This window comes from Medicago sativa, chromosome 2 (genome assembly GCF_051527215.1).
Source record: "Medicago sativa cultivar Bolivia chromosome 2, Bolivia_mono, whole genome shotgun sequence".
Taxonomy (NCBI): Eukaryota; Viridiplantae; Streptophyta; class Magnoliopsida; order Fabales; family Fabaceae; genus Medicago; species Medicago sativa.
Genome location: NC_140750.1, coordinates 75,850,893 through 75,878,719, shown reverse-complemented (window position 1 = coordinate 75,878,719; position 27,827 = coordinate 75,850,893). Strand labels below are relative to the sequence as shown.

General features: G+C 33.7%; 2 protein-coding genes and 1 pseudogene across 6 annotated transcripts; all 3 read left to right on the top strand.

Moving 5' to 3' along the window:
- The first annotated feature begins 302 nt into the window (after nucleotides 1-302).
- LOC146950796 (uncharacterized) lies at nucleotides 303-11,077 on the top strand. Of its 4 annotated transcripts, XM_085746775.1 has the most exons (17): nucleotides 303-443; nucleotides 905-4,064; nucleotides 4,396-4,472; nucleotides 5,039-5,148; nucleotides 5,280-5,388; nucleotides 5,489-5,620; nucleotides 7,100-7,204; nucleotides 7,733-7,816; nucleotides 7,914-8,029; nucleotides 8,226-8,327; nucleotides 8,412-8,525; nucleotides 8,646-8,702; nucleotides 8,796-8,862; nucleotides 8,998-9,051; nucleotides 9,610-9,687; nucleotides 10,510-10,545; nucleotides 10,812-11,077. In XM_085746775.1, exons 4-17 carry the CDS (start codon nucleotides 5,129-5,131, stop codon nucleotides 10,911-10,913), a joined length of 1,176 nt encoding a protein of 391 aa, XP_085602901.1. In that variant the 5' UTR covers nucleotides 303-443; nucleotides 905-4,064; nucleotides 4,396-4,472; nucleotides 5,039-5,128; the 3' UTR covers nucleotides 10,914-11,077. The 4 variants fall into 4 exon arrangements, with proteins under 4 accessions (XP_085602901.1, XP_085602902.1, XP_085602900.1 ...); XM_085746776.1 differs by lacking the exon at nucleotides 4,396-4,472 and having other exon boundaries at nucleotides 9,613-9,687; XM_085746774.1 differs by lacking the exon at nucleotides 4,396-4,472.
- LOC146950797 (secreted RxLR effector protein 161 pseudogene) lies at nucleotides 2,449-3,255 on the top strand (annotated as a pseudogene).
- Nucleotides 11,078-13,784: 2,707 nt separating the features above from the next.
- LOC146950795 (UDP-xylose transporter 1-like) lies at nucleotides 13,785-18,825 on the top strand. 2 transcript variants are annotated; one of them, XM_085746771.1, is made up of 9 exons: nucleotides 13,785-13,894; nucleotides 14,043-14,130; nucleotides 15,069-15,192; nucleotides 15,323-15,507; nucleotides 16,476-16,543; nucleotides 16,642-16,774; nucleotides 16,883-17,044; nucleotides 17,917-18,192; nucleotides 18,635-18,825. In XM_085746771.1, the coding sequence occupies exons 3-9, from the start codon at nucleotides 15,072-15,074 to the stop codon at nucleotides 18,737-18,739; spliced, it is 1,050 nt and encodes a 349-aa protein (XP_085602897.1). In that variant the 5' UTR covers nucleotides 13,785-13,894; nucleotides 14,043-14,130; nucleotides 15,069-15,071; the 3' UTR covers nucleotides 18,740-18,825. The 2 variants fall into 2 exon arrangements, with proteins under 2 accessions (XP_085602897.1, XP_085602898.1); XM_085746772.1 differs by having other exon boundaries at nucleotides 15,025-15,192.
- The last annotated feature ends 9,002 nt before the right edge of the window (nucleotides 18,826-27,827 follow it).

Genomic DNA, 27,827 nt, shown 5'->3' with positions numbered 1-27,827 from the left:
AATGACATATATAGTCAAGGATATGACACTGAAACTACAACTGAAGGTAATATGAAATACATTAATATTACTACTAATATTTTGGGAAAGAAGAAAATTTTAGAAAAACTACCAAAATTACCTTCTGGATTACATTATACATATATACATGAAATTGAATGTAATTTAATGGTAAAAGAAGATCCCAAAACTATGATTTTATGGCATGACCGCTTAGGTCACCCTGGTTCAACAATGATGCGTAAAATAGTTGAAAGTACTCATGGTCATTCATTGAAAGGTTTAAAGCTTACAAGAGAAGATAGACCATGTGAAGCTTGTTCTCTTGGAAAATTAATAACAAAACATTCACCAGGCAAGATTCAGACAGAATTACCTGCATTTCTTGAAAGAATCCAAGGAGATATATGTGGACCCATCCATCCACCGTCAGGACCATTCAGGTACTTTATGGTATTAATTGATGCATCTAGTAGATGGTCACATGTCTGTTTACTGTCAAGTCGTGATATGGCATTTGCAAAATTTCTTGCACAAATAATTAAATTAAGGGCACAATTTCCTGATTATACTATAAAGAAAATTAGACTTGACAATGCCGGTGAATTTTCATCTGAATCATTTAATAATTATTGCATGTCAATTGGAATTACTGTTGAGCATCCTGTTCCTCATGTGCATACACAAAATGGTTTAGCTGAGTCATTAATCAAACGTCTTCAATATATTGCTAGACCTTTAATAATGAGAACTAAGCTTCCAGTTACAGTTTGGGGTCATGCAATTTTACATGCTGCAGCACTCATACGTCTAAGGCCAAGTGCTGATCATAAACATACCCCTTATCAACTTGCTATTGGTAAGGAACCAAATATCTCTCATTTAAGAATTTTTGGTTGTGCAGTATATGTACCAATAGCTCCACCACAAAGGACAAAAATGGGTCCTCAAAGAAGGTTAGGAATATATGTGGGGTATGAATCACCATCGATTATTAGATATCTTGAACCTTTAACAGCTGATGTTTTTCAGGCAAGATTTGCTGATTGTCATTTTGACGAAACAAATTTTCCCACACTAGGGGGAGAAAATAAACCATTGGAAAATGAAATAACGTGGCATGTACCACACTTATTACATTTGGACCCATATAATAAATCATGGGAGGAAAATGTAAAGAAAATAGTACACTTACAAGATTTAGCAAATGAACTGCCAGATTCATTTACTGATATGAAAAAGGTGACAAAGTCACATGTACCAGCTGTAAATGTGCCAGCTCGGATTGAGATTTCAAAACTAAATGATGTAGCAAGTACATCTAAGGCACGCTTAAAGCGTGGCCGACCTATAGGTTCCAAAGACAAAAATCCCCGAAAAAGAAAAGGAACAGAAAAGGTGAATATGATCGAAAGTGATCTTGAAAAGACACTAGATAGTGATAAATCTGACAATGAAAAGTGTGTTCTCGAAGAAGCACAAGATGATGATAATGAGATCATTGATAATGAAACTGAAAACAAGAATGATCTTGAAATTTCAATTAATTATGTTAATACAGGAAATTTGTGGAGCCGAAAAGACAAAAATATTGATGAAATATTTTCATTCTCCATTGCATGTGAAATTGCAAATGAAAATGATGATCCCGAACCCAGATCTGTCAATGAATGTCAAAATAGACATGATTGGAAAAACTGGAAAGATGCAATAGATACTGAATTAAATTCTCTTAAAAATCGAAAAGTATTTGGGCCTATTGTGGCTATACCTCAAGGTATGAAACCTGTTGGGTATAAGTGGGTTTTTGTAAGAAAACGAAATGAGAAAAATGAAATTGTAAGATACAAGGCCCGTCTTGTTGCACAAGGTTTTTCCCAACGACCAGGTATTGATTATGAGGTAACATACTCTCCTGTTATGGATACCATTACTTTTCGTTATTTAATTGGTTTGTCAGTATTTAATAATCTTGATATGTATCTTATGGATGTTGTTACTGCTTATTTATATGGATCACTTGATAATGATATATACATGAAAATACCGGAGGGACTTAAGATGCATGATACATCAAAACCAAGAGAAATGTATGCAATTAAGTTGCAAAGATCATTATATGGATTAAAACAATCCGGACGCATGTGGTACAATAGGCTAAGTGAATATTTGCTTAAAGAAGGTTATGAAAATAATCCAATTTGCCCTTGTGTTTTTATAAGAAAAACAATATCCGGTTTTGTAATAATTGCTGTTTATGTTGATGATTTAAATATCATTGGAACTAGTAAAGAAATTAAAGAAGCAAGAGAGTACTTAAAGAAATAATTTGAAATGAAAGATCTGGGGAAAACTAGATTTTGCCTTGGTTTACAAATTGAGTATACTAAAAATGGTATATTGGTACATCAATCAAATTATACAGAGAGAGTGTTAAAAAGATTTAACATGGACAAGGCAAATCCTTTGAGTACTCCAATGATGGGAAGAACACTTAACATTGAAAAGGATCCTTTTAGACCTAAGGAAGATAATGAAAAGGATCTTGGCTCTGAAGTACCATATCTAAGTGCCATTGGGGCACTCATGTACCTTGCTAACTGTACAAGACCTGATATAGCTTTTGCAGTGAATTTACTGGCAAGATTCAGTTCATGTCCTACAAAGAGACACTGGAAAGGAATAAAACATATATTTCGATATATTCGAGGTACATCTGATCTTGGTTTGTTTTATTCTAACAATACAAAACCAGTTTTGCTTGGTTATGCAGATGCAGGATATTTGTCGGATCCACATAATGCTAAATCACAAACTGGATATGTATTCACATATGGTGGCACTGCAATATCATGGCGATCTCAAAAGCAAACACTTGTAGCAACTTCTTCAAATCATGCTGAAGTAATAGCCCTTCATGAAGCAAGCAAAAAGTGTAGATGGTTACGTTCCGTTTTGCGACATATCCAAGGAACGTCTGGTCTAACATTTGATAAGAATCCAACAATCTTGTATGAAGACAATGCTGCATGTGTTACTCAAATGAAAGAAGGTTACATCAAAAGTGATAGAACCAAACATATCCCTCCTAAGTTCTTCTCATTCACACAAGAACTTGAGAAAAACAAAGAAGTGGATATCCAATATATTCGTTCAAGTGATAATGTGGCAGATCTCTTCACAAAGGCACTTCCTACATCAGTTTTCAAGAAGCACATACGAAGTATTGGAATGCGTCAGCTTCGAGATCTTTAAAGAAGAATAATATGTGTTTGGTTGAGGGGGAGCATAAGGTTGTACTCTTTTTCCCTTATTAAGGTTTTTATCCCAAAGGGTTTTTCCTAATAAGGTTTTTAACGAGGCAACATATGTTCCAATCAAATTATCCTCAACAAGACTTCAATGGAGCACCATGATAGATATTTCAAAGGGGGAGTGTTATAATAAATTATATAAAACATAATTATTAGGTTGAAATACCTATCAATAATTATCCATTACCTACTACCAAAGTAAATGCCAAATTAGTGTAGTAAGTAAATAATTTGACACATGTAATAGTGGTATATTTAGTAGTATAAATACCACACTTTGGTTCATGTAAATACACACCAATATATTGAGAAATCAAAACATATATTCCTACTTCTTTCTCTCTTACTTTTCTTAGTTTGGAAAACTAGTTTCTTCAAAATTTTCTAAATCTTTAACATTTATTGCTTTCTTCTAAAGTTCATGATTAAGGCACTACTATTTGACTAAGAAAAATATATTCATCAAAAGCATCTTGCCACGTGTCCACAAACTTGTCACACTCTAATAGCCCCTTTCACCAAAAAAAACAAGTGAATGGTCCATGAAAAGAAGAGAAAAGAGGGTAATTTGGTATTTTTAGTTTCTGCAACTGAAAAATGGTCAAGGCTGTATTTGAAGTCTTGTGAAATTCTCCTCACAGTACATAATCCTTCGCTTTCGTTCTCTCTTCATTTAATCGAGATCGATCGCACAACAACAACTTAACTTCAAACTTAATTCATAACGCACGTTTCTTCATAATCGATTCTGTAAGTTCAATTCAAATTTTCATTTCCGTTTTTCACAAAAAGTTACAATTTTAACTTCATGATTAAGCACTCTGCTGTAATTTATTTATGAAAGCGGTTAACTTAGTTAGGTTCTGTAACTCAGATCAAATGTGGTTGTGAAACTCTGTAATTTGAATTCTTCAATGCTGATTTTGACGCTGCTTAGCAGAATTTGAATTTGTTTTTGGTGATTAATTGGTTTTGACTTGTGATTATGGTTTAAGAGTATTGGAATTTGAAATGCTTAATTATCATGTAGCTGATAAAATTCATAGTTATCACAAGATGTTTTGAATTTTTTTTCTTTAAGGTCTGATTGAGAAGTTTGTCTAAACTTGCTCAGAAACTACCTGGATCACTGTCAACCATGCTGGCTTTAAATGTTCGGTACTGTACTGTCTTTGATTTTTTAGGAGTAATTAGTTTCAATTTCTTAGGGTGTGCTAGAAGTACTAGGAAGAATAACACAACATAGGTAGAAAGCACATGACAAATTTTTATGGTATTATTGAACAATTTTTTGTAGTTTACCATGTTTGGTGGACAAAAAGCTATTTTGGTATTCTAGACAACTTGTACTTGGAACAAAAAAGTGTGACGTGGTTTTTAACATATCAAACACACCCTTAAATCATGTTATTGATAAACTACATTATTGTTGCATTGCATCTTTACCCCTTTTTCACAGTTTCTCTCTTTCTCGTACACACACAAACGGACAAGCAAACTCACGCGCTCACACTTATGCATGTGCTGGACATGCTTAACTAGCCAGCCCATGTGTAATGTGCTGTCTTCTATACATTCACATCATATGCATGCATCCATGGCTAATTCAGTTGAATGAAAAGTTTGGTAGAATAGAAGCATATGGTTGCACACACAATTGCACATCCTACCTAGCTATTATTCTACTTGTGTATTAAACTTTGTCTTTCCTTTGATTGTTGAAGGGTGACATAGTCGCTTCAGAGTTTGCATAAGGATTTGATTATTTTCTGGGTGCAAATTAGCTTGACTTGATTTTGGTAGACACTGACTGCATGGGAATAATGCAGCGCAGGTAAGAAGAAAATTGTTTTTGTAGCTTAACAGAATAATATTTTCCTGTAAACTTATTTCTCTTTTACTTGTACTTGTTTTCTGTGTCCATTCAACCAAAATGCTTGAACTTGGTTACTATTTCTTCTTTAGTGCGCTTAAAAGATCAAATGATAGTACCCGGATTGTCATCACAGCAATTATGGGAATTGCCTTTGGAGTTTGTATTGGTATTTCAATTTCATCTACCCATTTGTCTAAGGTAAAATTTACAACCATTAATCATTTCAGTGTTGCATCAGGCACTCGTCATCCTTTTAAACTTTTTAAACTTTCCCTTCGTTTTCCTGGGATATTTGCAGATTAGCTTACTTTCAGGTGTAAAGAATTCTTTTGACATACCTATGTCTGAAATAGGAAGATCTCATCCATTTATTGACTCGCCTTCTGGAACCAAACATATTGAAGCCCTAGGGTCAGCTAGTTTATCAAAGGTAATCTCCACGCTTATTCATTAGATGGATTTGCATTTGTGCACCTATATTCTCAAAAAAGTAAATTTGCATATTTTGGTTAATAATTATCATTATATTTTAAGAGAACATCCTTTGGTTGTTAGCACAGCTATACTAAGTGAAAGTGAAGCTGTTATATGAAAGGTTGAATTTGATCTTTGTTTCTATATTTTCAATATATTATTGCCATTTCTTGGCCATGGTTTTATCTTCCATAAGACATGTTGGAATGTTGCGTTAATAATCTTTCTCGGTGGCTAATGGCTTTGGGTTGAAAATATATCTTGAACTGCTAAACCTTCCTCTCTAATAAGACTTTAAGGTGTACAAATTGAAGTGTCATTGTCAGATGATATTTTATTAAATAAGCTTTTGTTTGTATATTTGTATTTTGATATTTATTAGTGGTTGATTTTTTATGATCTTGTTCCGTAATTGATTATATATAGATAGGATATAAAGCATACCAGATAGAAAAATTATCTTAAACTTCACTTCCAGAAAGGAAGTAAACGTCTGCCTGTATGTTGAAAAAGTATACAATAGTAAGCTTTTATTCTAACTTGGATGTTTTTAAAAAAAAATAAAAAATTGTGATCAGGTTCTGGCATTCACGACCTATCAACTACAAAACTTGTCATGAAATAGACTACTATTCGAACTAATTATTTTTCTAGCTGTGTTGAACACCAATCTGGGTGCAGATGTTTAGGAATCAGGAGCTTATCAACTTTGAAGGTTGTCATAGACCCAACGATCATAACTTGCAGAAAATCAAATTCAAATCAACCATATGTCTATCTAATTGATTGTCATCTCATCAATCATTGTCTGCTAAAAATCAAATTCAAATCAGCCTTATCTCTATCCGATAGACACCAACTGGTATTACTAAAAGAAATAGGGAAAATCCCGAATTACAGTAGAACACTAGAACTCCTAGAGTATTCGAGAGACTCTAGACTCTCCCAACGCCAAAAGGCCCCAAGTCTATACAAAATGACAAGATGATCCCCTCTCCAACCCTCCTCTATATTTATAGCCAGCATGGCTTTTTTTGGCCTAACTACCTCTCAACACACCCACGAAGTAACCCATCAACTTTTGTCAAAAAAAAAAAAAAGTAACCCATTAACTAACTAACTAACTACTTAACAAATAACAACTTAACTAACAATAGCAAACCTATCACTATCCTATTATATAGTATCTACTACAGAATATCTCAACATATCATAACAGATACTAAGAGGCTCAACAGGCCCGTACATAATCTTTAGGGACTGTCAATTTTTTTATTGTTTTTTGAGGTTAAGGTACTTTCCAGAATTGTTTCTTGCATTGCAGCTATAGATTTCATATAGCATGTCATCATAATATAATTATACTTGCTTTAGGTGAGTAGCATTTTGTTATATCAAACAAATCAAATACAATCTGAAATTGCTACTTTCACAGATAAACGCTTCATCAAATCCTCGTGGAGCTGAATCACTACCCCCAGGAATTGTTGTATCAGAATCTGATCTTTATTTGCGCAGACTATGGGGTGATCCTAGTGAGGTATATGACAAAAACAGTTATTTACTATACAAATATGACTAGAATTATCCTATATGAAATTGGAAGAAAGAAAAAACACATGTACTCTCTCTGTGATGTCCGGCCGTCTCATTTGCATGTGGTGTTTATGGTTTGTGATGTCAGGCACTCTAATTTGTATGTGTGTCTATGAATTGTTATGCCGAGCGTGTCATAGGAAAATAGAGAGCCATGCTTAACTATTTTTTTCACCATGCTTCAACCTCAGTTGAAAAGGGTATACTAGACAATCAAAACTGTTCCCCCTGATGCATGGCCAAATTGGCTAGAGATTTGCACTAATCTCATTTCTGTCTTCATGCAGCATTTATGCATGCATGAAGACCATTGCATATGAGTCTGTCAGGTGATATGCATGCTGATAAGCTTTTTTATTTTGGAGAGATGCATGCCGATAAGTTGTTTTCTTGATATGGATAGTGCTTACATCTTAGACATCTATTTCTTTTCCATTTCGCAAATCTTACAGCGAAACCATGAATTCTGCAGGACATAAAGAAAAAGCCAAAGTATTTACTTACATTCACTGTTGGTTATGATCAAAGACATAATATTGATGCTGCAGTGAAAAAGGTTTAGAGATAGACTACATTTTTCATATTTGAATTTATTTGTATATTTAGTATTTCGCATTTTCTTCAGAAGTACTGACTATAAAATTGTTCTGTAGTTTTCTGATGATTTTGCAATTTTGCTCTTTCATTATGATGGTCGAACTAGTGAATGGGATCAATTTGAGTGGTCAAAGAATGCAATCCATGTTAGTGCAAGGAAACAAACAAAATGATATAACTTTTATTGTCCTTATTTGCATTTAACATGTGCAATTCATGAGCTAAGTATTGGGGAATGAGAAGCCAATTGTTTGTGTTCATATTTAATTTGGAATTCTTGAAATAGCTAATTGTTATCAGGAATGATGCATTCTACTGCATCACTCACTTGCTTTTCTTCACTTTGCTTCAAATTTTATATTTTACAGGTGGTATGCTAAAAGGTTTCTGCACCCCGATATTGTATCAGCTTATGAATATATTTTAATCTGGGATGAAGATCTTGGAGTGGAACACTTCAACGGGGACAAGTATGATTTTCATGTGTTAGTCTGCTTAAGTGTACATTATATGCAATTTTCAGTTTGATTAATGTACTATATTCTACTCTCTAGGTATATGGATTTAGTCATAAAACATGGTTTAGATATCTCTCAACCTGGTATTGAGCCCAATAATGGATTGACATGGGAGATGACAAAGCGGAGGGGTGACAGCGAAGTTCACACGTATTACTTTGGCCTTCCTCTCTTACTAACTTTAACTATTGATGTAATATATGGTGCTTTATTTCATGATTCAAACGTTTTCTGAAATCATTAAACATTTATGTCGTGTTGGCAATATAGGGTTACTAACGAGAAACCAGGATGGTGTAGTGATCCACATTTGCCTCCTTGTGCTGCGTATGCTCTCTCTTCCACTCTTGATATATCACTATGTGGTTCTTCTTTTCTCTGTCTATGCAGTTAACATTATTATTTCTTCTGTTATTTTAGATTTGTGGAAATTATGGCCCCTGCTTTTTCTCGGGAAGCATGGCGTTGTGTGTGGCATATGATTCAGGTATATTTCATTTTTCATATCATGTCCCACATGATGGTTATTGTAATATATAACTTGGGTAAACTTTCTTGTGTGATATATACAAACTTTTTAAATTTTAATCACCTGATGAGCTTTCCAATTATATGTTTGTAGAATGATCTAGTGCATGGATGGGGATTGGACTTTGCCCTCAGAAGATGTGTGGCGGTAAGGAGATTCTATTATCGTATATTCTTATCTATTTCTTCTCACCCATCCCTAATGCTGGGACTTTTATCTTTTTCGTTAGCCTTGTTAATTGCTTGATATGCTTCAATTGGTGATGTGTGGCTTCAGATGCTGAGCTCATAAGCTTAATAAAATGATTTAAATCCAAGCATCATTTTATGTTTTTCTTTTTTCTTTTTAGCTTATCACACAATTTATTAATTTCCTGGTTTTATAATAATGTAGTATTGTATTTGTGTTTCTGTTCTAAATAATGAATTTTAGCTTCTGTTTTTTCTTAAATTACTATAGATTATCAGCATTATGGTCAATGTGATTCTTTCTTGCAATGCATTCTATGGTTTCATTTATTCTTGAGTTGGTTAAAGTGGCTTCCAGAGTGTTATGTTTGTTGTCCTCAGAGTGTTATGTGTGGAATATGTGTATATTTTGTGCTTAATACAGGGTTACATTCTCATCAATCAAATGAAATATTCTTAGAACATGAAAGTTGGTTTAATCTTTTATCTGAATGAATCCATTTTTTCCTATATTTAGCAGCCAGCACATGAAAGAATTGGTGTAATTGATTCTCAATGGATTATTCATCAAGTAATTCCTTCTCTCGGGAATCAGGTTAGTCATCACTGGCTTATAAAATAGTATGTCCACATACTTCTTTTGAGGGTAACATTCTAAGTTTTACGTTTTTATATATGCATATGCTTGTTGTTAGGATTATATGTTATGCTTGGTTGATCAAGTGTAAAATAAAAATCATTTCTCATTAAGACACATGAATCACAAAAAAAATCGAGTCTTGTCGGGTGGATAATAAAACTCGAATTGAGTCTCTTATACTGCCTATTTTTTTCCACATAAGATTCAAATTAAGACCTTAGTGAGAAACCAAACTTTTTATTATTTGGATCAACATATGTTGGCAATAAAAGTATATTTTCACATAACGAAGTCTACATTAAAGATATCTGGATTGCATTGTTCAACCTTCCAATTTTTTTCCCTCTTTATCTTCTCCACTCACTCAACCAAGCATAGCTGTGGTGTTTGAACTGTAGAAGTTGATTCTAGTAGAGGTTTCAATGAGATAACGAATATGTGATAAGCTGTTTCTATAAGTTCTCTCAAACACTCTTGCAAGTGCTTATGCTAGTAGATAAAATCAAATAAGGCGATCCAAATAGGTCCTTGAAGGGAAATGAAAAGACAAATATGACAACTACTCTAGTAATCCTGATCCTTTTTCTTATTTATGTTGTGGAGTTTATTTATATACATTGATGCAGAACAACATAGCCTATATTATCCAGTTAAAGAATTTTATCATTCTGGGGAACTAGACGCAAAAACAATTGATTCTACTCGCCATAACAATCCATTTGGGACTTGTTATATTTTGCAAGTTTTTTTGTATTAATTTTATGATGTAATTTTCAGGGACAATCCGACGACGGAAAAGATCCACGGGAGGCAGTATGTGCATTTCCTATTTAACAATGTTGCTTGCAGTTTTTTTGCACACGCAACTACCCAAATGACTTCTTTCAAAAATCTACTAGAGCTACATGTATCTCGGGTTATGACCTTCAAAAGAAGAAAATACATTGGGTTGTTAATGCAAGATCAGTTGTCTTATTAGCATTACCCAGTCTTTTAAAAACAAACATTTTGTGATTTTTTATGCTATATGTTGTACTTTCTTACAAACTAATACTATTCTTGTCCGGTATCTCTTTTAGGTCCGAAAAAGATGCAGAACTGAATGGGCGGAGTTTCAAGCCCGCCTAAGCAATGCTGACAAGGAGCATCTCAATGAACTTAAACAGAATGGGAAGGGTTGATACATGCATCTTCCTATTGTACATGTTTAAAATATACTAGGGGGCTTTTGCTGTGTATTGGTTTCTTTCTCCCCTCTTTAGTATAATTTTTGGTAGACAGAGTACCTTTTTTAATATTTTTTATATAAATGATAACATTCATCAATGTAGCTATTAGATTCAAAGTTTTAAGGTGGTCGTGGAGTTGAAAAAAAAGTCTCAGAACCAACTATTGAAACCAATCGGAATCAATTTGAATAGTTTGGTTTAAATTATTGGGTTCATTGAGACAATTTACAGATGCCTAGCAGGTTAGTCGGTTCTTGACTTAGCATCCCATTAAAGGGTGAAATTGTGGTTCTACCTTGAACCAAACAGACTCACAAATGTGTAGGTTAGCCAAGTTTGTAACATAAGAGCATCTCCATCGCTCGTCCCTTATGCTGTCTCTTAAAATTAGTTGATGCCCCGCAATTTTTTTATTAAGCGTTGGAGCTGAATGACGTGAACCTTACCGTCCCTTATTTGTGTGTCATCCCTTACACAATAAACCCATCATCCCTTACATTAAAAAACAAATATTTGAGAGACTCATTGTAAGGAACTTGGAATGTGAGTAAAACCAACTTATGTTGATGACAAATGATGTGGCATGTGGGGACCATTCAATAGACCCAAATTGTCAATTTCATGTGTTCTTTATATTTATCTAGTTCGGACATAGATAGCATACAAACTAGCTTAACACACGCAATGCTAGACAAAACCAATAGAGAAAAAAAAAATCTCTCTTCATACACAACAACACAAGACATTATGTTCACGATGATACTTGCGGGTCTCTGCTCAAAAGAAGTGTTAAACAGGCAAGAATTTTAACTACTTAGTGCACATTTTTGCTAGCTATCAGTGTCAACATATAATGGTTTGTATAAAGTTTTTTTAACAAGAGGGAACTAGAAGGAAACGTGTCATATAATAGGAAATAAGGAGTACGGTTGAAGTCTGTTGAATGTTGTTGGAGAGTTTTTTGCTTGAAATGACAGATTTCTAGTCTAGAAAGAAATGTTGGTTTCACTCACCTTCCTGACTTGTGACTCAAGATTCGTTTGGAACACAATTTTATGAAAGCTACGTGGGACAAAGAGTTTGGTAATGACATTTGATGTAGAATGTACATCATTCAATTGGATCAAAACACCCTCTTGATTTTAACATTTTAGCTGCCGAATCAAACTTTGTCTATTCATAATGAAAACCACAAGCACAATAACTCTAAGCACAAGAATAGTATTGGGGGCAGTTGCTCCCACAACAATTTTTATTTGATTGTTAGTTCTTTATTATTATTTTTATGAACTTTTATTTGATTATTAGTTCTTTATAATCTTATATATTTTTAAATATATGATAACGTGAAAGATAAATTATTCGATACAATACATGATAACGTGAGAGATAAATTATTCGATACTTATTTGATCACATATATAGAGAAATATATTTTTGAAAATATTAAAAATATAAAATATAAAACAATTTTAAAATATAAAGACACGAAGAATAATTATAATTCATAGATTTTTTACAAGGAATTATAATTCATAGATGTTGAAGTATCTTCAACTTTTTTGGTATATTATGGTATAAACTTGTAATCGCAATTTTTTTTTTTTTGAGTAATAATGCCATTATTTTCTATATAATTGTACCTCCGTTAATTGAAATTTCTAGATCCGTAACTGAGCATAGCATCACTGAAGTTTAGCGCAAGTGGTTGGTGTATAGTGTGTGTGAACGTTATAAAGTTTAGATATCAAGTTTGATTCTTGATGATAAAAAGAAGAACTCATAGCATTGTTGTTACGAAAACCGAGTCAGTTCAAACCAACCATCAATTCAATGAATCCCTTGTACCAAATACTCCTAGGTACTTATGCGAGTAATGCTTCCAATTTTAAGTTTTTTTGACTAAATTGATCATTCATGTTACATTCGTTTGCACCGGTCAGTCCCTGTCTCACTTTCATCAACAACATGTGCATTGAAACCATCTGGTCATTAGAGTATTTGTCCAAAGTTGCAAACGTCTATCCCTATAATAATCCTTAAGAAAGCATCCATCAAACACTAAACGATCAACATTTTTTTTAGGATTTCTACGACCATCAAGGTACATGTACCAACTTTGAAAACTTAGTAATAATAAAGACATGCACATAAATCAACTTTGTTGGGATTATATCTTAACACACGACACGTAATCCGAAAAGAGTCCAAACATAAAAAAATATGGGCATAGTAACTTATGTTAGCGGTGTAAATGAAATGCAACATAAATGATCAATTTAAGAAGAAGAAAAAGTTAAAGGTCAAATCTAAGAATGTAGTCAAACTTAAAGGTTTACAAACATAGTTACACCTAAAAATATTACTAGTTACTATTATTTCATTTTCTTAATATACCACTTCTACCCATGAATATAGATTTCTTTAATTGGTAAGAATAGAACAAATCAACGCACAACCAACATGAGTTGGATCTACCAAAATGATCTAAACTTTCACAACACCCTAAATTAAAGTTTGATTATCAACTAAAAGAGGTGTGCATATTCAATGTTCAACAATAACTCGAATATGATTATTTCTAGTAGAGAGAAACAGATCAATGCACAAAAATGTACAAACAACATGGCCTATTTTTGTAATATTCAAATGACGATGAAAAACTAAATCTCATGTTAAGGGTGTCTCAAATTCCCAATCTGTTGACTGCCTTGCTTCAAATGACCGTAAACTATCGTCATACCCTTAAGTTAACAGCGTTAATTAGGCACCAACTAACCAATAATAAAAAATATAAATGCCACAAAAGTTGCATTCTCATACAAGCTCACACACCCTTCAACATCCATTGCATACTCATTCTCTCTTCTCTAACCATTTTCTTTCTCTCTACCTATACACGTTGAGGCATTTCTCCATATTCCCAAGTTAAGGTATGATATGAAAATAATTATTAATTATACAAACTCATTTATATATGGATATGTGAGTTGTATATAATATATGATTGCATTTTATGCTCAACCATGAGTTTCTATCTTTTATTTTATTTCATTATTTTGTATGATCGATCATTTCCAGGGCCTCCTACCCCAAACTAGCTTCAAGGTTGATCTTAGATTGATATATCATTTTTCTCATTCCTCTTCATCAATATTATATAAGCCAGGTATGTGCTAATGAGTTCATTTCCTTTAACTTAAGTACCAACCATATAAAGTAAAGCTAAATATCACATTGCTATTTACTTACCTGCTAATCTACTATGATTGTTATCTAAATACCGATGTGCTGTTCGTTTTTTCCGAACAAAATAATGGAAGTTACAAAATTTGAAGTCTTATTTTTAAAATAAGTTTAATATAACAAAATAAAGAAGGTGATTCACTTAAAGGAAGAAAAAGGACAGTATGTATGTAGACGATATTAAACCGAAATACATTGACGGAAATGACTCTTTGGGAGAAAAAAATAACGATTTATATATGTTTTCCAGAAATTAAATATTATTTTTGTCTCATATTAATTGACAGAGCTTGGTCCTATACATCATGTGGTTACTAACTTACTATGATAAACAAAAACATTTTTTAAATTCATTGAAGAACTAATGTATATGGTCTATAATATTGACCGGATACATAAATTATTGAATAAACTTAAAAAAAAATGGTTTTTTTACTTATAATAATAACCGAAGAATATAATATTTTGAAAGAAAAAAAAAAAGAGAAATGTTTTTTTTTTGAAAGAAAAAAAGGAGAAATGTTAGTATATAATATATTTGATTTGTCTCAATGAATATTTACAAAATATCATTTTTCTTAATGATTTTTTTAATAAATATTTAAATATATTAATGGTTAAAATTGTATATACGTGAAATTCAAAGTATGTAAATTATTATGATATAAATAAAGTAATATTTGGTCAGATTTTTTGAAATAATATTATATATATACATTTTTTTGCAACGGTCATATTTTATAGACTTATAATATTATATAGGAGTATGCTTTTTATTTATTTTCAGAAATTTAATAATATATATTATATACATTAGTTTTGCTTACTGAAGAATCTTGAAGAAAAATAAACATTGAACAGAAAATGGGAGAGATGGGGAAGTTCCAATTGGGTGTTATTGGTGCATTGTTTCTCTCAGTGGCTTCTTCTGTCTCCATTGTCATCTGCAACAAAGCCTTAATGAGCAAGCTTGGCTTCCCCTTTGGTAAGTCATAACAATCATTTTGTTTCTCACCCTCTTTCAAAAATCAAATTCATAATTAGTAACCAAATAATTTATTATTCTACTAACTTAAAATTATTATCATTATGATTATTATTTTGATTTGGGTCAGCTACAACGCTTACAAGTTGGCATTTGATGCTCACATTTTGTACACTTCATGTGGCTCAACGTCTAAACTTGTTCGTGACCAAATCCATTGACATGAAAACAATCATGCTTTTTGGATTTTTAAATGGTGTTTCCATTGGATTTCTCAACTTGAGTCTTGGATTCAACTCTGTTGGCTTTTATCAGGTTAAGAATACTTACACCGTCCCATTTTGTTTGTAGTTTTAGCAACAAAATATGTAGTATTAGTTAGTCCATATATATGTTTTAAGTTTATGTGTGCATCAAATGTTGAGTTAACTCTATCTAAAATGTTCATGTGACACAGACATATCCCAAAAGTTTAGTCCACATTCATTTGTGCATCTCTGCTACCTATGTTGATATTTTAGACAGAGATTTGACTAAAAGAACGAACTTATTATGATGTTAGTCATGTAATAGACCAACTTGATATTTTTTAAATGTATAAGACCAACTCTTTTTTGAAGGAATGTATAAAATCAACTTAAAATCTAAAATAAAATAAGAGACTAAAAATGCAATTTAGTCTATAAAAAAATATTTATTTTATTATATTAATTACTCCTACAAGTCATTTTAGTCAAAAGAAACGGTTATGTCTTATATGATTTTTTTATTTTTTTTGACAAGTTATATGAAATTTTATCATTCCAATAAAGTGTTGATATTGTTTTCTATTATATTTTATAATTAGTATGAGAGGGTAAACGATAGTTTAGAAAAACAGATATTATTTTTTATGAAACTTATAATTTTATTAATTATTTTTTTTGTTCATATATCAAAATCTTAAATGATTTATAATATGCTTATGGAAATATATTTGCAACCTTTTTATGTGTATTTTAGGCGATGTACTTTTTTTCTAAAACTTGATTTATTTTTTTGGTGGTAGCCAAGATTTGAACCCTGTACCTTGCATATATTATATTATGCATTGTCCTTACCAACTGAGCTAAGCTCACGGGGACTTCCAAAAACTTGATTAATATGAAGATAGTAATTATGAAGTTTTTCTTGTTTTTTTTTAACATCAAAATTTATTAGAATAATGAGAGACTAAAGAATACTTAACCACAAGACAAGAAAAGTATCAAAATGATTGTAGCTTTGAAATTATTGCTTTGCAGATGACAAAACTTGCGATTATACCATTCACAGTGATGTTAGAAACCATTTTCCTAAAGAAACAATTCAGGTAAAAATTGAATTAAAATACTAAGTACTTGTTTATCTTATTCATTAAATAATAAATAATGGTCACATGCTAATAATCTCTTGTGCTAATTCATGCAGCCAAAAAATAAAATTCTCTCTATTCCTATTACTTGTTGGAGTAGGTGTTGCCTCTATCACTGATCTTCAACTCAATTTTGTGGGAACCATTCTTTCCCTTCTAGCAATCATAACAACATGTGTTAGCCAAATTGTATCCTTTATGGTAGCTACTATGTAATTTATTGTTGTTAATATTTATGATGGCTTAAAGGTGGAGAAGATTATATATTTAGATTTCTTAACTTAGTGCTTAATTTAGCTAACCAACACAATACAAAAGAAGCTTAATGTTTCTTCTACACAGTTGCTCTACCATTCAGCTCCATTCCAAGCAGCAATTCTTTTAGTTTCTGGCCCTGTTGTGGATCAATTGCTCACCAACCAAAGTGTGTTTGCCTACAGATATTCTTCTACGGTCTTGGTAATGTTCAATCCTAGTTGATTTAATTATTTGCTATATTATACGACTTAAATATTTTTATACTCTTCTATTATGTTTAGTCCTTAAATAACCATTGATATTTTGTCTTCGATATGGTGATTTTGAATGGATTAAACTTTAGCCTCCTCAAATCACCAAATTAAGGACTAAATGTCGATAAACTAATTTTTATGGACTAAATGAGGGTACTTTATAGTTTTTTTTTTTATAGACAAATGCAAGTGGGAACTCGGATGCGAGAACCAAAAGATAAAATCTTATTTAATTAGTTGAATCAGAGATTAGTCTCATAGTTGATTTAAATGGTCAAAGTTGTGTATTATATGGTAGACTCATTTATGTGTCAAAGTAGTGCATTTCAAAATAATAATAAATACTTAATAAGAGGGTGTTTTATATGCAAATGTTTTTTTTGTTAAGAAGAGTTGTTTTTAAATGTAAATGTTAGTGGCTAATTTGTTAATGTGATGAGAAAATGTTAGTTGCAAAAATCAAAACCTAGATGTCTAGACCTCATATAGAACTTCTTGGTGTTCCAACTGAATATTTGCTTTGGGGACAAAAATCATATTTAATCATAGGATAAGATAGAGACTAAAAATTTGTTTACAATGTTACAACCAAGTTGTTTGGTTGTTAGAACATTTTACCGTTTAAATCCGGGTTACTAAATTTTTCCTTCTTCTCAATGTGTATTTATTCGACTATGTTTTGGCCATTAGACCAATAGCCAAATAAAAAAATAGAGACCAAAAATATATTTAATCTGGTATGAATGTTTACTATCGTTAAAATTGCCATATGAAAAGGATTGATAATCTCGAGCATTTTTTTTTTTTTTTGAAAAACAGGCATTCATCATCCTATCCTGCTTGATTGCTGTTTCTGTGAACTTCAGCACGTTTTTAGTTATTGGCAAAACATCACCTGTAACTTATCAAGTACTAGGCCACCTCAAAACATGCCTTGTTCTAGGCTTTGGGTACACATTGCTCCATGACCCCTTCAATGGAAGGAACATTATTGGAATACTGATTGCTATTTTTGGAATGGGCTTATACTCATATTTCTGCTTAGAGGAGAACAAAAAGAAACAATTATTAGGTGATCTGCCACTGGCCTCTCAGGTACTCAATTAGCTTCAAGTTCTTCTCCCTTTGTTGATTTCTTTAATTTTATTTGATATATTTATTTTGTATAATATCAATATACAAAGAGATATATCAATTTGAATTGTCTTTTTTCTTTGGTAAAAATACTTTTTAATAAACATGCCCTTAATTTTGGGAAATTAAATTAAACTATTAGTAGTATAGTCCATAAAAATATCTTTTATGTTAAAAGCAAAATATTATATTGTTTGTATCATTGAAAAATACAAGCACATAATGTTATAATTTGTAAGGCAAAATTCACAAACATTTATGCTTATATCTAAAAGAAATAAATAAGTCAACTAAATAAATAAATAATTCAACTAAAATCCAAGATAGACAAAAAAAAAATTGTTTAAAACTCCTCTTTACAACAATTTAGTTATTCAATAATTTTTTTTTTTATTCTTTACAGGTTAAAGACAAAGATAGCTCACCCCTTTTGGTTGGAAAAAACATGGATAATCAAGAAGATGAAAATCACGAGTCTAAAAAATTTAGCAAGGATTCTACTAATTAAAACAATTGGCTTATTATCTTTTATGATTTCACATATTTTGGGTGTAAATCAAATTTTGTTAATGAAATTTCTGTAACTTTAAGTCAGTGAGTTATCTTTGATAGTCATATACTAGGCTAGATGAAATGTAACTTTCACGAAATCATAATCTACTAATCCTTTCAGACAAAATGAAGATGACTTTAGGGTTGACTGTCACTAGGAAAGGGGAGAAATTCGTCGTGAGTCCACTAGTTTGTGGTTCGTTGTGAGTCATTCTCCATCGCAGATGGATGGTGTATATGCACGTGCTATGATGCTCAATCCATTGAGTGATCAAGAGAGTGAGGCAAGTAATGCAGTAAAGAGTGAGATACATGACCCAACATTGTGTATAAATATTTATAGGGAATGAGTAGGATTTTTGGTTGTCAAGTCTTCACCTGGACAAATGTCCTAAAGGGACACTTTTAATAATCTGGTGATAGTCACATCATTAAATCTAGACCGAACGATCCAGATATAGCGTCCTGCCCGCGATCTTGTGGGAGTTAGGGCGTGTCCACGCCATGGACCGCCAAGCGTTTAATTCCATGGTGGTCCGGGTTTGGATCTTCGTTTAGTTCGGAACAGTTTCCCTCCAAGATATATGTGTCATCGAGGGGGTTAGGATTGTAGCTTATAGCTAGCCTTTAAGAGTCTGGCCTCTAGAAGGGGACCCCTTATTTAATTGCGTCCATTGTTCTCCGTTGGTGAGCATTTGAACCAACCTTTTTTTTTCTAGGAGTGTTTATTGGTCGTTCATGATCTGCCATGCCTTTTGCTATTTCTAATGCCATTCCGACCTTCGGTGGCTAGGTTTGTTGTCTTATTTGTGTTTGTGGGGTGCGAGGTTTTTGGTGTGAACTCTTGAGGCAAAATCCCTAATTAATTTTAAAGGTAACAAACCTTGATGATTAAAAGATTAATGGACTTTGAATAGTTTCTTGGTATTTAATTTGTGTTTTTTAGTGTTTAACTAAAACAGGAACAAAGAATAAATAAATCCAAGAAGCAAGCAATAAAAGGACATTAAGACTTTTGAACCCAGTTAGAGTTCATAAAGTTGGACATAGTTCAAAATGTTCAGCATGTTTTATCTTGGTTTTCGGGCGTCAAACATTGATTAAGTTTGAACCTTTTTAACCGGTGATATCTTGTTTTTTCTTGGGAAGGGAAAAAGTAAGCAAAACCCTTGAGAATCGAGGTCCGGGAGTTGTTTTCGCTACGGGAAGGTGTTAGGCACCCATAACGACTATAGTATCCTATAGGAACCGTCTTTAATTTCTACGCGCGCGCTTTATTTTTAAATGCTATTGGAAAAGATGTTTAAGCCTAAAAGTTTACTAAGTCAAGAATTGGGGGGAGAAGAATGTTTTTGGATTTTTATTTTAGTTGAATTGAAGGAATTTTGTTCCTTGCCTACGTACCCGTTTAAGGGATCAAATCCACCGTAGTTCTCTTCCAAAATGTTTTTGTTTTTGTTGGTTGATTTTAAGTTTGAAAATTGGGATTTGAAGAATAAGAGAGAGGCCTCAAGGGCATAAGGTTGTAGAAAAGGTGAGGTGGAATTAGTTATTTGCAAAAAGGTCTAAGTATGATTAAAATTCTTTAAGATTTTTGTTTAAGAAAAGAAAAGGAAAATTCAATGGGATTTTGATCCCAAGGTTTATTAAGAAAAATATTTGAGTGATGTTATTCATATTTTTTTGGAAAATGATTTTTCTAAGTATAAGTCCTAGGCATTCATCTAAACATACAATCCTAAACATACATCTAAACATGCATATTCTAGCTATATATCTAAAGTGAGGTGTGTGCATGTGTCGGTGCTTGTGTCGGTGTACATTATTAGAGTCCATTGTCCTTTACATCATTGGCCTAGTTTACATTCTATGGTCTTGCAAGAATTTTAAAGGCATAAAGTAAAATACAAAAAAGAATCCTAAGTTTTTACATTCTAAGTCTTTGCATGAAATTTAAAGTGTAGAAAAATGAAAGAATGAAGATGGGAGATGGAAGATGAAATGCTCATGATGTATGAAACACAATAGAGGAAGTTGTTAGTAACATAAGGCATAGAGAGATAGAGATATAGGTAAGCAAGATGGTGCTAACAAAGTGGCAAAACTTAGCAAAACAAGTAGTAAAATATGCCTAAAGATTCGCCACAATAACAAGGCAAACACATGACCTATAATTCTTACATCATGACCATTTTACAAAGTATTTTAGTTCAGTTCTAACACAAGAATTACAAGGAAATGTCATGCCAAGCTTTATAGTACATTTAAGCATATCTTACACTTTATTTTCACAAGAATACCATCATTACTTGCAAGACAAGAAACTCATAATTGGACACACAAAACTGTAAAAAACAAGCACATATCCAAAGATAAACACATCACAAAGCCACATATCAAATATCAATATCACATAACATGGTAAAAACATAGCAAGATTTCACAAAAATTAACAAGAAAGGTAAACAAGTAACAAGAATTAATACATCTATTTTTTTGTCAAAATTTTATCATGCAGAAAATACCAAAAAAACACTAAAGAAAATACCAAGAACTCATGGAAATTTATTTGGAAATTTTTCGCACAAAATTTGGACACACAGGAGGCGTAATTACTAAACAACAGTGTGAAAATAGCAAGAAAATTCGAAAGATGCAGAAAAACAATGGGCTTAAGGCCCAAACCCAAACACAGACTGGGTATGGATCATCCAGAAGGCTTCTGGAGCGTTGGATCAACCCAGGGGGTCAAACCCTAGATCTGATGGTGCACACAAGGTCCAGGAGTGAACCAGACCGGTTCGAATGAACCAATTCGGTTCACTCCAATATAAAACAAAGGAGACCGGTTCAAGATCATTCCCAACCCTAGTTTTCTCTCTCTTCTCTTCAGACTCCCTCATCTTCTCTCGTCTTCTCTCATCCTCTCCATATTCTCTCATCGTTTTCACTCGTTCCTCATGATTTTCGAGTTGTAAACTATGAATCAAACCACAAACTAGCATAGATCGGATACAAAACGTTTCAATCTTGTGATTTTTTGAAAGATGTTATTCAAACCGTTTCGAACTTGTCATTTTTTGCAGAAAGATGCTTGAAACGTTTCGATTTTGATCTTTTTTGAAGAAAAATGTTCGAAACACTTCGATTTTGATGTTTCTTAAAAAAAAAATGTTCGAACTGCTTCGATTTTGATATTTTTGATGGAAAATTGTTTGAAATGATTCGAACTTGTTGTTTTCTGCAGAAAGATGTTCGAATCGTTTCGATCTACACTTGATTCGAACGGATTTGATCTCAAACCTTCACAAATTCGAAACGTTTCGAATTTCTGAAGCTTTCTTGGAACTGAAACCCTAACTTGATTCGTTTTCTATGCTAATGATGAATTTGAACTCTGAATTAAAAAGCAAACGGTGAATCTTCATGATCTTGTGTTTTAGGGTTTCGGTTTTCAATTTGTTCGAGTTTTGTCTAGTTTTTCATCAAGATTCACCGTTCATTTTTTATACGAAGTCTTCGATGATGAAAATGAGAAGGTTTCGCACGTTTACCTGAATTTGCTTGGAGATTCGAGCAGATAGATCCTTGCGAGCTTCTGATTCTTCTGGTAAGCTTCAAAACCGAAAATAAATCGGTGTTCAATCTTCTTCTTCTTCGAACTGATTTGATCTTGCTTCAATTTCTCTTCTTCTCTCTCTCAAACCTTCTTGTGATCGTCTTTTAGGCTCGAATTGCAAGAAGACGAAAGAAAATAGTTCGATGATGATGATTTTCGTGGAAAATCTCTGAGAACAACCCTAATTCAAAAGAATTTTGTTGAATTGAATGCTTCGGTTTTTGATTTTCTAGCAATTCATATTGATTTTGTATGCTTGATGATGAATTGGTATGAATTTGAGGAATTTGTGGTGGTGATTGATTCTGTTGTGGTGGTTTGAGTTTGTTACGGTGGTTTTTTGATTCTGTTGTGGTGGTTTGAGTTTGTTACGGTGGTGACTTGGGAGAGAGAAATTCTGTTAGAGTTTCTCTGATGATGATGTGTCACTGAGTGATTGATGAAAATCTGACTTTGACTTGAGTTGGCAAGGCTTTATAGGTGCCAAGTGTTCCCTCTGCTCAATAGGATAGTGCCACGTGCCCTTGGACCTGTTTTGGACTGAATTCTGGACTTGGGCCTAATCTGCAATTTTCGAAAGTTGAAGGACTGACCTGCAATTTTAAAAAGGACCACTCTGCAAAACTTTGGACAAAAAGGACTTGACTGTAAATTTTTAAGAAAAGTTTAAAGGACTGAAGAAGAAAAGTGGACCAAAAATGCAATTATTAAAAATTAAAGGGCTAAAAGAAAAATAACCAAAAGGACTAATATGCAAATTTTAGGAATTAGAGGACTAAAGTGCAAAAATGAAAATAAAAATAAAATTGAATTAAAAATTGGTGAAATTGACTAAACGTAAAGTGAAACGATTAAAATTGACAAAACGGACTAAAATGAACCAATTACCTAAATGAGGTACTTTAAAGTAACCTCTCTGCCAAAATTCCGTGTGAAATGACCAAAATGCCCCTAGGGCTAAAACGATTAAAAATGACTCAGATGCATCTTTAAAATGGATTTTTAACAGAGGATTAAAGCAAACACTTATACAAACAAAATTACAAGACTCAGAGACAATTTCAAGAGTTTAAACAGAGTTTTGACACATGAAAAGACTAAAATGCCCCTAAGGGCAAAACTGACTCGAAATGACTTCAACTGCAATTTTTAAAATGGATCTTGACATGAAATTGAAATGAAGACTTATTCAAACTATTTGAAAGGACTCAAACCATTTTTCAAAGACTGAAAGAAATTTTAACATAGGAAATGACTAAAATACCCTTTTATGTGAATTTTGCAAGTAATATTGAAATAACATGCAGAGAAAGATATAATTAATCAGAGACATATCAGATGACTTAAAGTGCAAGAAAAGGAGAATTGAGCTAGTATTTTTAGGTCCAAAATTAGGGTATAACAGCTGCCCCTATTTAAGTTTCTTTGTCCGGAGAGTCAAAAGACGAAGTCTTTGAGTTGACAGGACGGAGATACTTAAATATTAACATTTGCACTGTTTTTGGACATAAAAATACGTTCTCAGATTTTCTCAAAAATATGAATGCCATGCAATACTTTGATTATGAATGCAAGACAAACAACTGGAGTTTATGGAGCATGTCATGTCACCGGGGATCCAGGTGGACATTGACAGGGTAGACAAACCAGGGGATAGAAAACAAGGTACAAGCTGTTCCTTGGATCGAACTAGCCACTTGACCAAGAAATACAAAACAAGAGATAGATGCAAGTTGCTCTTGGGATCGAACTTGGCACTTGACCGGAAACATAGACATATAGGCAGACACAGGTTGTTCTTTGGATCGAACTTGACACTTGATCGAAGACACAAACAGATGGACAAGTACAAACTGTTCTTGGGATTGAACTGGTCGTTCGGCTGGAGATATAGACAAAAGGGTAGTTACAGACTGTTCTTTGGATCGAACTTGCTGTTGGATCATCACCACATCATGTGGGAAGGTGCAAACTGTTCTTTGGACCGAACTTGTCGTTTGACCGGGAATGTAGGTATATAAGCATGTACAAGTTGTACTTTGGAGCGAGCTAGGCACTTGACCAATAACAAGATACAAATTGGAAGTCTGATTTGTCAAGATACCAACTGAGGGTAAATTGTCATTGACTTGGTTTGAAGATAGACGTGACCATTTTTGAATTGAATTGAAAGTTGACATTGAAAGAAGGGTTGAAAGTTGAGATTGAGCAGAGACATAGACATAGACATTGGATTGGAGAGTTGAAATTGACATTGAGATTGGACTGGAATTGAATTGAAAATTGAAATTGACATTGACATTGAGATTGGATTGAAATTGGAGATCAAGTTGAAATTGAAATTTAGATTGCTTCGAATTGAGATTGAATTGAATTGAAATTGAGATTGCCTCGAATTAGGATTGGATTGAATTGAAATTGGAATTTGAGAGTTGAGATTGCATCGAATTTGACAGTTGAAATGATTTGAAATTGAGATTGGAGATTGCATCGAATTTGACAATTGGAATTGAAATTGAGATTGAAATTGAGTTTGACAGTTGCAAATTGGATGGAATTGAAATTGAAATTGGATTGAAATTGGGAATTGTATTGAACTTGACAGTTGAGATTTGGATATGCAATATGTATGTATGGTATAACAAGATTATTGAATGTATGAGCACATAAAATGCATGATTATGCATGTATGAATGCTTGAAATGCATGATTGGTTTGTAATTTGACAGAGAGTTTCGCAGAGATAGACAAAACATTGGAAGATTGGGCACATAGTGGCTCGTGCTGCGACATATTCACAGGGGAAAACCTCTTTGGAGAGACTGTCGTTGAGAGACGTATCGAAACCATGGCTGAGGGCAATAAAACTTGTAGAGGGGGGACCCTTGGAAGGTTCTTGGGTACAGGTCGCCGTTGTTAGGCGTGTCAGTGCTGGGTAAACATTGGATGTTCGCATCTGTGGTCAATGCTTTTATATTCTTTTCTTTTCTCATTTTTCAATCCCATTTTTGCCTGAACCGCCCTTTCGGGTTTTCGATTCACCAGGGAGTACAGTTCTTTTCATTGCCCCATTTTTGCCTGAATTGCCTTCATAGGTTGTCAATCAGCGGGGTGCTCATTTTTGCCTAAGCCGCCCTTTCGGGTTTTCGACTTAGCGAGCTTTTCGTTTGCATTTTTCAATTTTTTTCCATTCTGTTTTTTCATTCTTGCCATTGACCACAGATCATCCTGGGGGAGTAACCTGCTTGTAACACGTATTGAAATAGACATTGACACTCATTCATTCATGCATGTTTCATTGAAATGTACTCTATTGCTCAGGTTTGTTTTCAAAATAGACAGGAAAAGATATTTCAATTTTCAAAAATGTTTGCTTCAGACATCGACATCATCAAATAGAAAGAAAATGTTTTGTATACAACATTGAAAGTAGAAAGAAGAATAGAGTTTCAAACAATAGCACAGGCTCAAATTGATGTAGAAGGGTGAGAGTCAGCCAAAGGCATGACTTCACGGATTTACAACGCTTGGAAAATGGTAATCTTTATTGGTTGGTGATACATTGAACACGATGACCGCTACATTTCATAGAAATTTTGAATTCACAAGTACAGAAGCTTCTGATGAAGATGATCACTGACAGTTGCAGATGCCCCAAGGGGTGATGGTGTTTTGCAGATATAGTTACTTGTCGTTCATCAACCTCATTTTTGCATGAACCGCCCTTTCGGGTTTTCGGCTCATCGAGGCGCTCATTCTTGCCTGAGTTGCGTACAATCTCAGCGAGCTCTTTCATATTCATTTTTTTTTTGTCCCTAACTTTTGCCTGGATCGCCCTTTCGGGTTTTCGATCCACCGGGAAGCGCATTTTTGCCTAGGCCGCCCTTTCGGGTTTTCGACCTACCACGCTGTTCTTTTCTTTTTAGACAAAGTATTTCTTGACTATATCGGCATTAACAGGATTTGGGAGTTCAACACCATCCATGTGTGTAAGGATTAAAGCACCACCAGAGAAAGCCTTCTTGACAACATAAGGACCTTCATAGTTAGGTGTCCACTTGCCCCTTGGGTCGGGTTGCTGACTTATCCTTCTTTTCAATACAAGTTCGCCTTCCTTGAATTCTCGAGGTCGGACTTTCTTGTCAAAAGCATTCTTCATTCGCACTTGATACAACTGTCCATGAGCCATAGCATCCATACGTTTCTCTTCAATCAGATTCAATTGATCGTACCGACTTTGACACCATTCAGCCTCAGTTAATTTTGCTTCCATGATCACTCGAAGAGACGGAATCTCCACTTCCAGAGGGAGAACTGCTTCCATACCATACACCAAAGAGAAAGGAGTTGCCCCGGTTGAACTGCGCACTGTAGTACGGTAACCATGCAAGGCAAAAGGTAGCATCTCATGCCAGTCTTTGTAAGTAGTGACCATCTTCTGAACAATCTTCTTGATGTTCTTGTTAGCGGCCTCAACTGCACCATTCATCTGAGGTCTATAAGGAGAAGAGTTGTGATGTTCAATTTTGAATTCTTCACATAAAGCTTGCATCATGCTGTTGTTCAGATTGGAACCATTGTCAGTGATGATCTTGTTGGGAACGCCATATCGACAGATGATGTTATTCTTGATAAACTTGACAACCACTTGCTTGGTCACATTTGCATAGGAAGCAGCTTCAACCCACTTGGTGAAATAGTCAATTGCCACTAGAATGAAACGGTGTCCATTGGAAGCTTTTGGCTCAATTCTTCCGATCATGTCAATGCCCCACATAGAGAAAGGCCATGGGGAAGAGATAACATTGAGGGCATGTGGAGGCACATGAATCTTGTCAGCATAAATTTGACACTTGTGGCATCTTTTAGCATGTTTGTGGCAGTCACGCTCCATGGTTATCCAGTAATAGCCGGCTCTTAACAGTTTTCTTGACATGGTGTGACCCGAAGCATAGGTCCCAAAGGTACCATCATGTACATCATGCATCAATTTCTCAGCTTCTTGCTTGTCAACACATCTCAATAGGACCATGTCATAGTTCCTCTTGTATAGGATTTCTCCGTCCAGAAGGAATTTGCTAGCCCATCTTCTCAAAGTCTTTTTATCCCTGTTGGAAGCACCAGGTGGATATTCGCGATTCTGCAGGAATTGTTTGACGTTGTAATACCAAGGCTTTTTAATCTTCATCAGCTTGATCTGGCATATTTTCAATAGTAAACACATGAGCGGGTCTATCAAGACGCTGCACTTTAATTACGGGCACATCATTCCAGTGATTGACACGAAACATGGAAGACAAAGTAGCAAGAGCGTCAGCCATCTGGTTTTCATCCCGAGGGATATGGTGCAACTCAACCTTGGTAAAGTATGTCAACAGACGTCTTGCATAGTCACGGTATGGGATCAGCTTCTCATGATGAGTCT

What these genes read in the sequence shown, in the direction of transcription:
- LOC146950796 (XM_085746773.1), top strand. Translation starts at nt 940, where the DNA reads ATGGGTCCTCAAAGAAGGTTAGGAATATATGTGGGGTATGAATCACCA.
- LOC146950795 (XM_085746771.1), top strand. Translation starts at nt 15,072, where the DNA reads ATGGGAGAGATGGGGAAGTTCCAATTGGGTGTTATTGGTGCATTGTTT. An exon ending in TTCCTAAAGAAACAATTCAG is followed by an intron (nt 16,544 to 16,641) that starts GTAAAAATTGAA and finishes TAATTCATGCAG; the next exon opens with CCAAAAAATAAAATTCTCTC. An exon ending in CAACATGTGTTAGCCAAATT is followed by an intron (nt 16,775 to 16,882) that starts GTATCCTTTATG and finishes TGCTTAATTTAG; the next exon opens with CTAACCAACACAATACAAAA.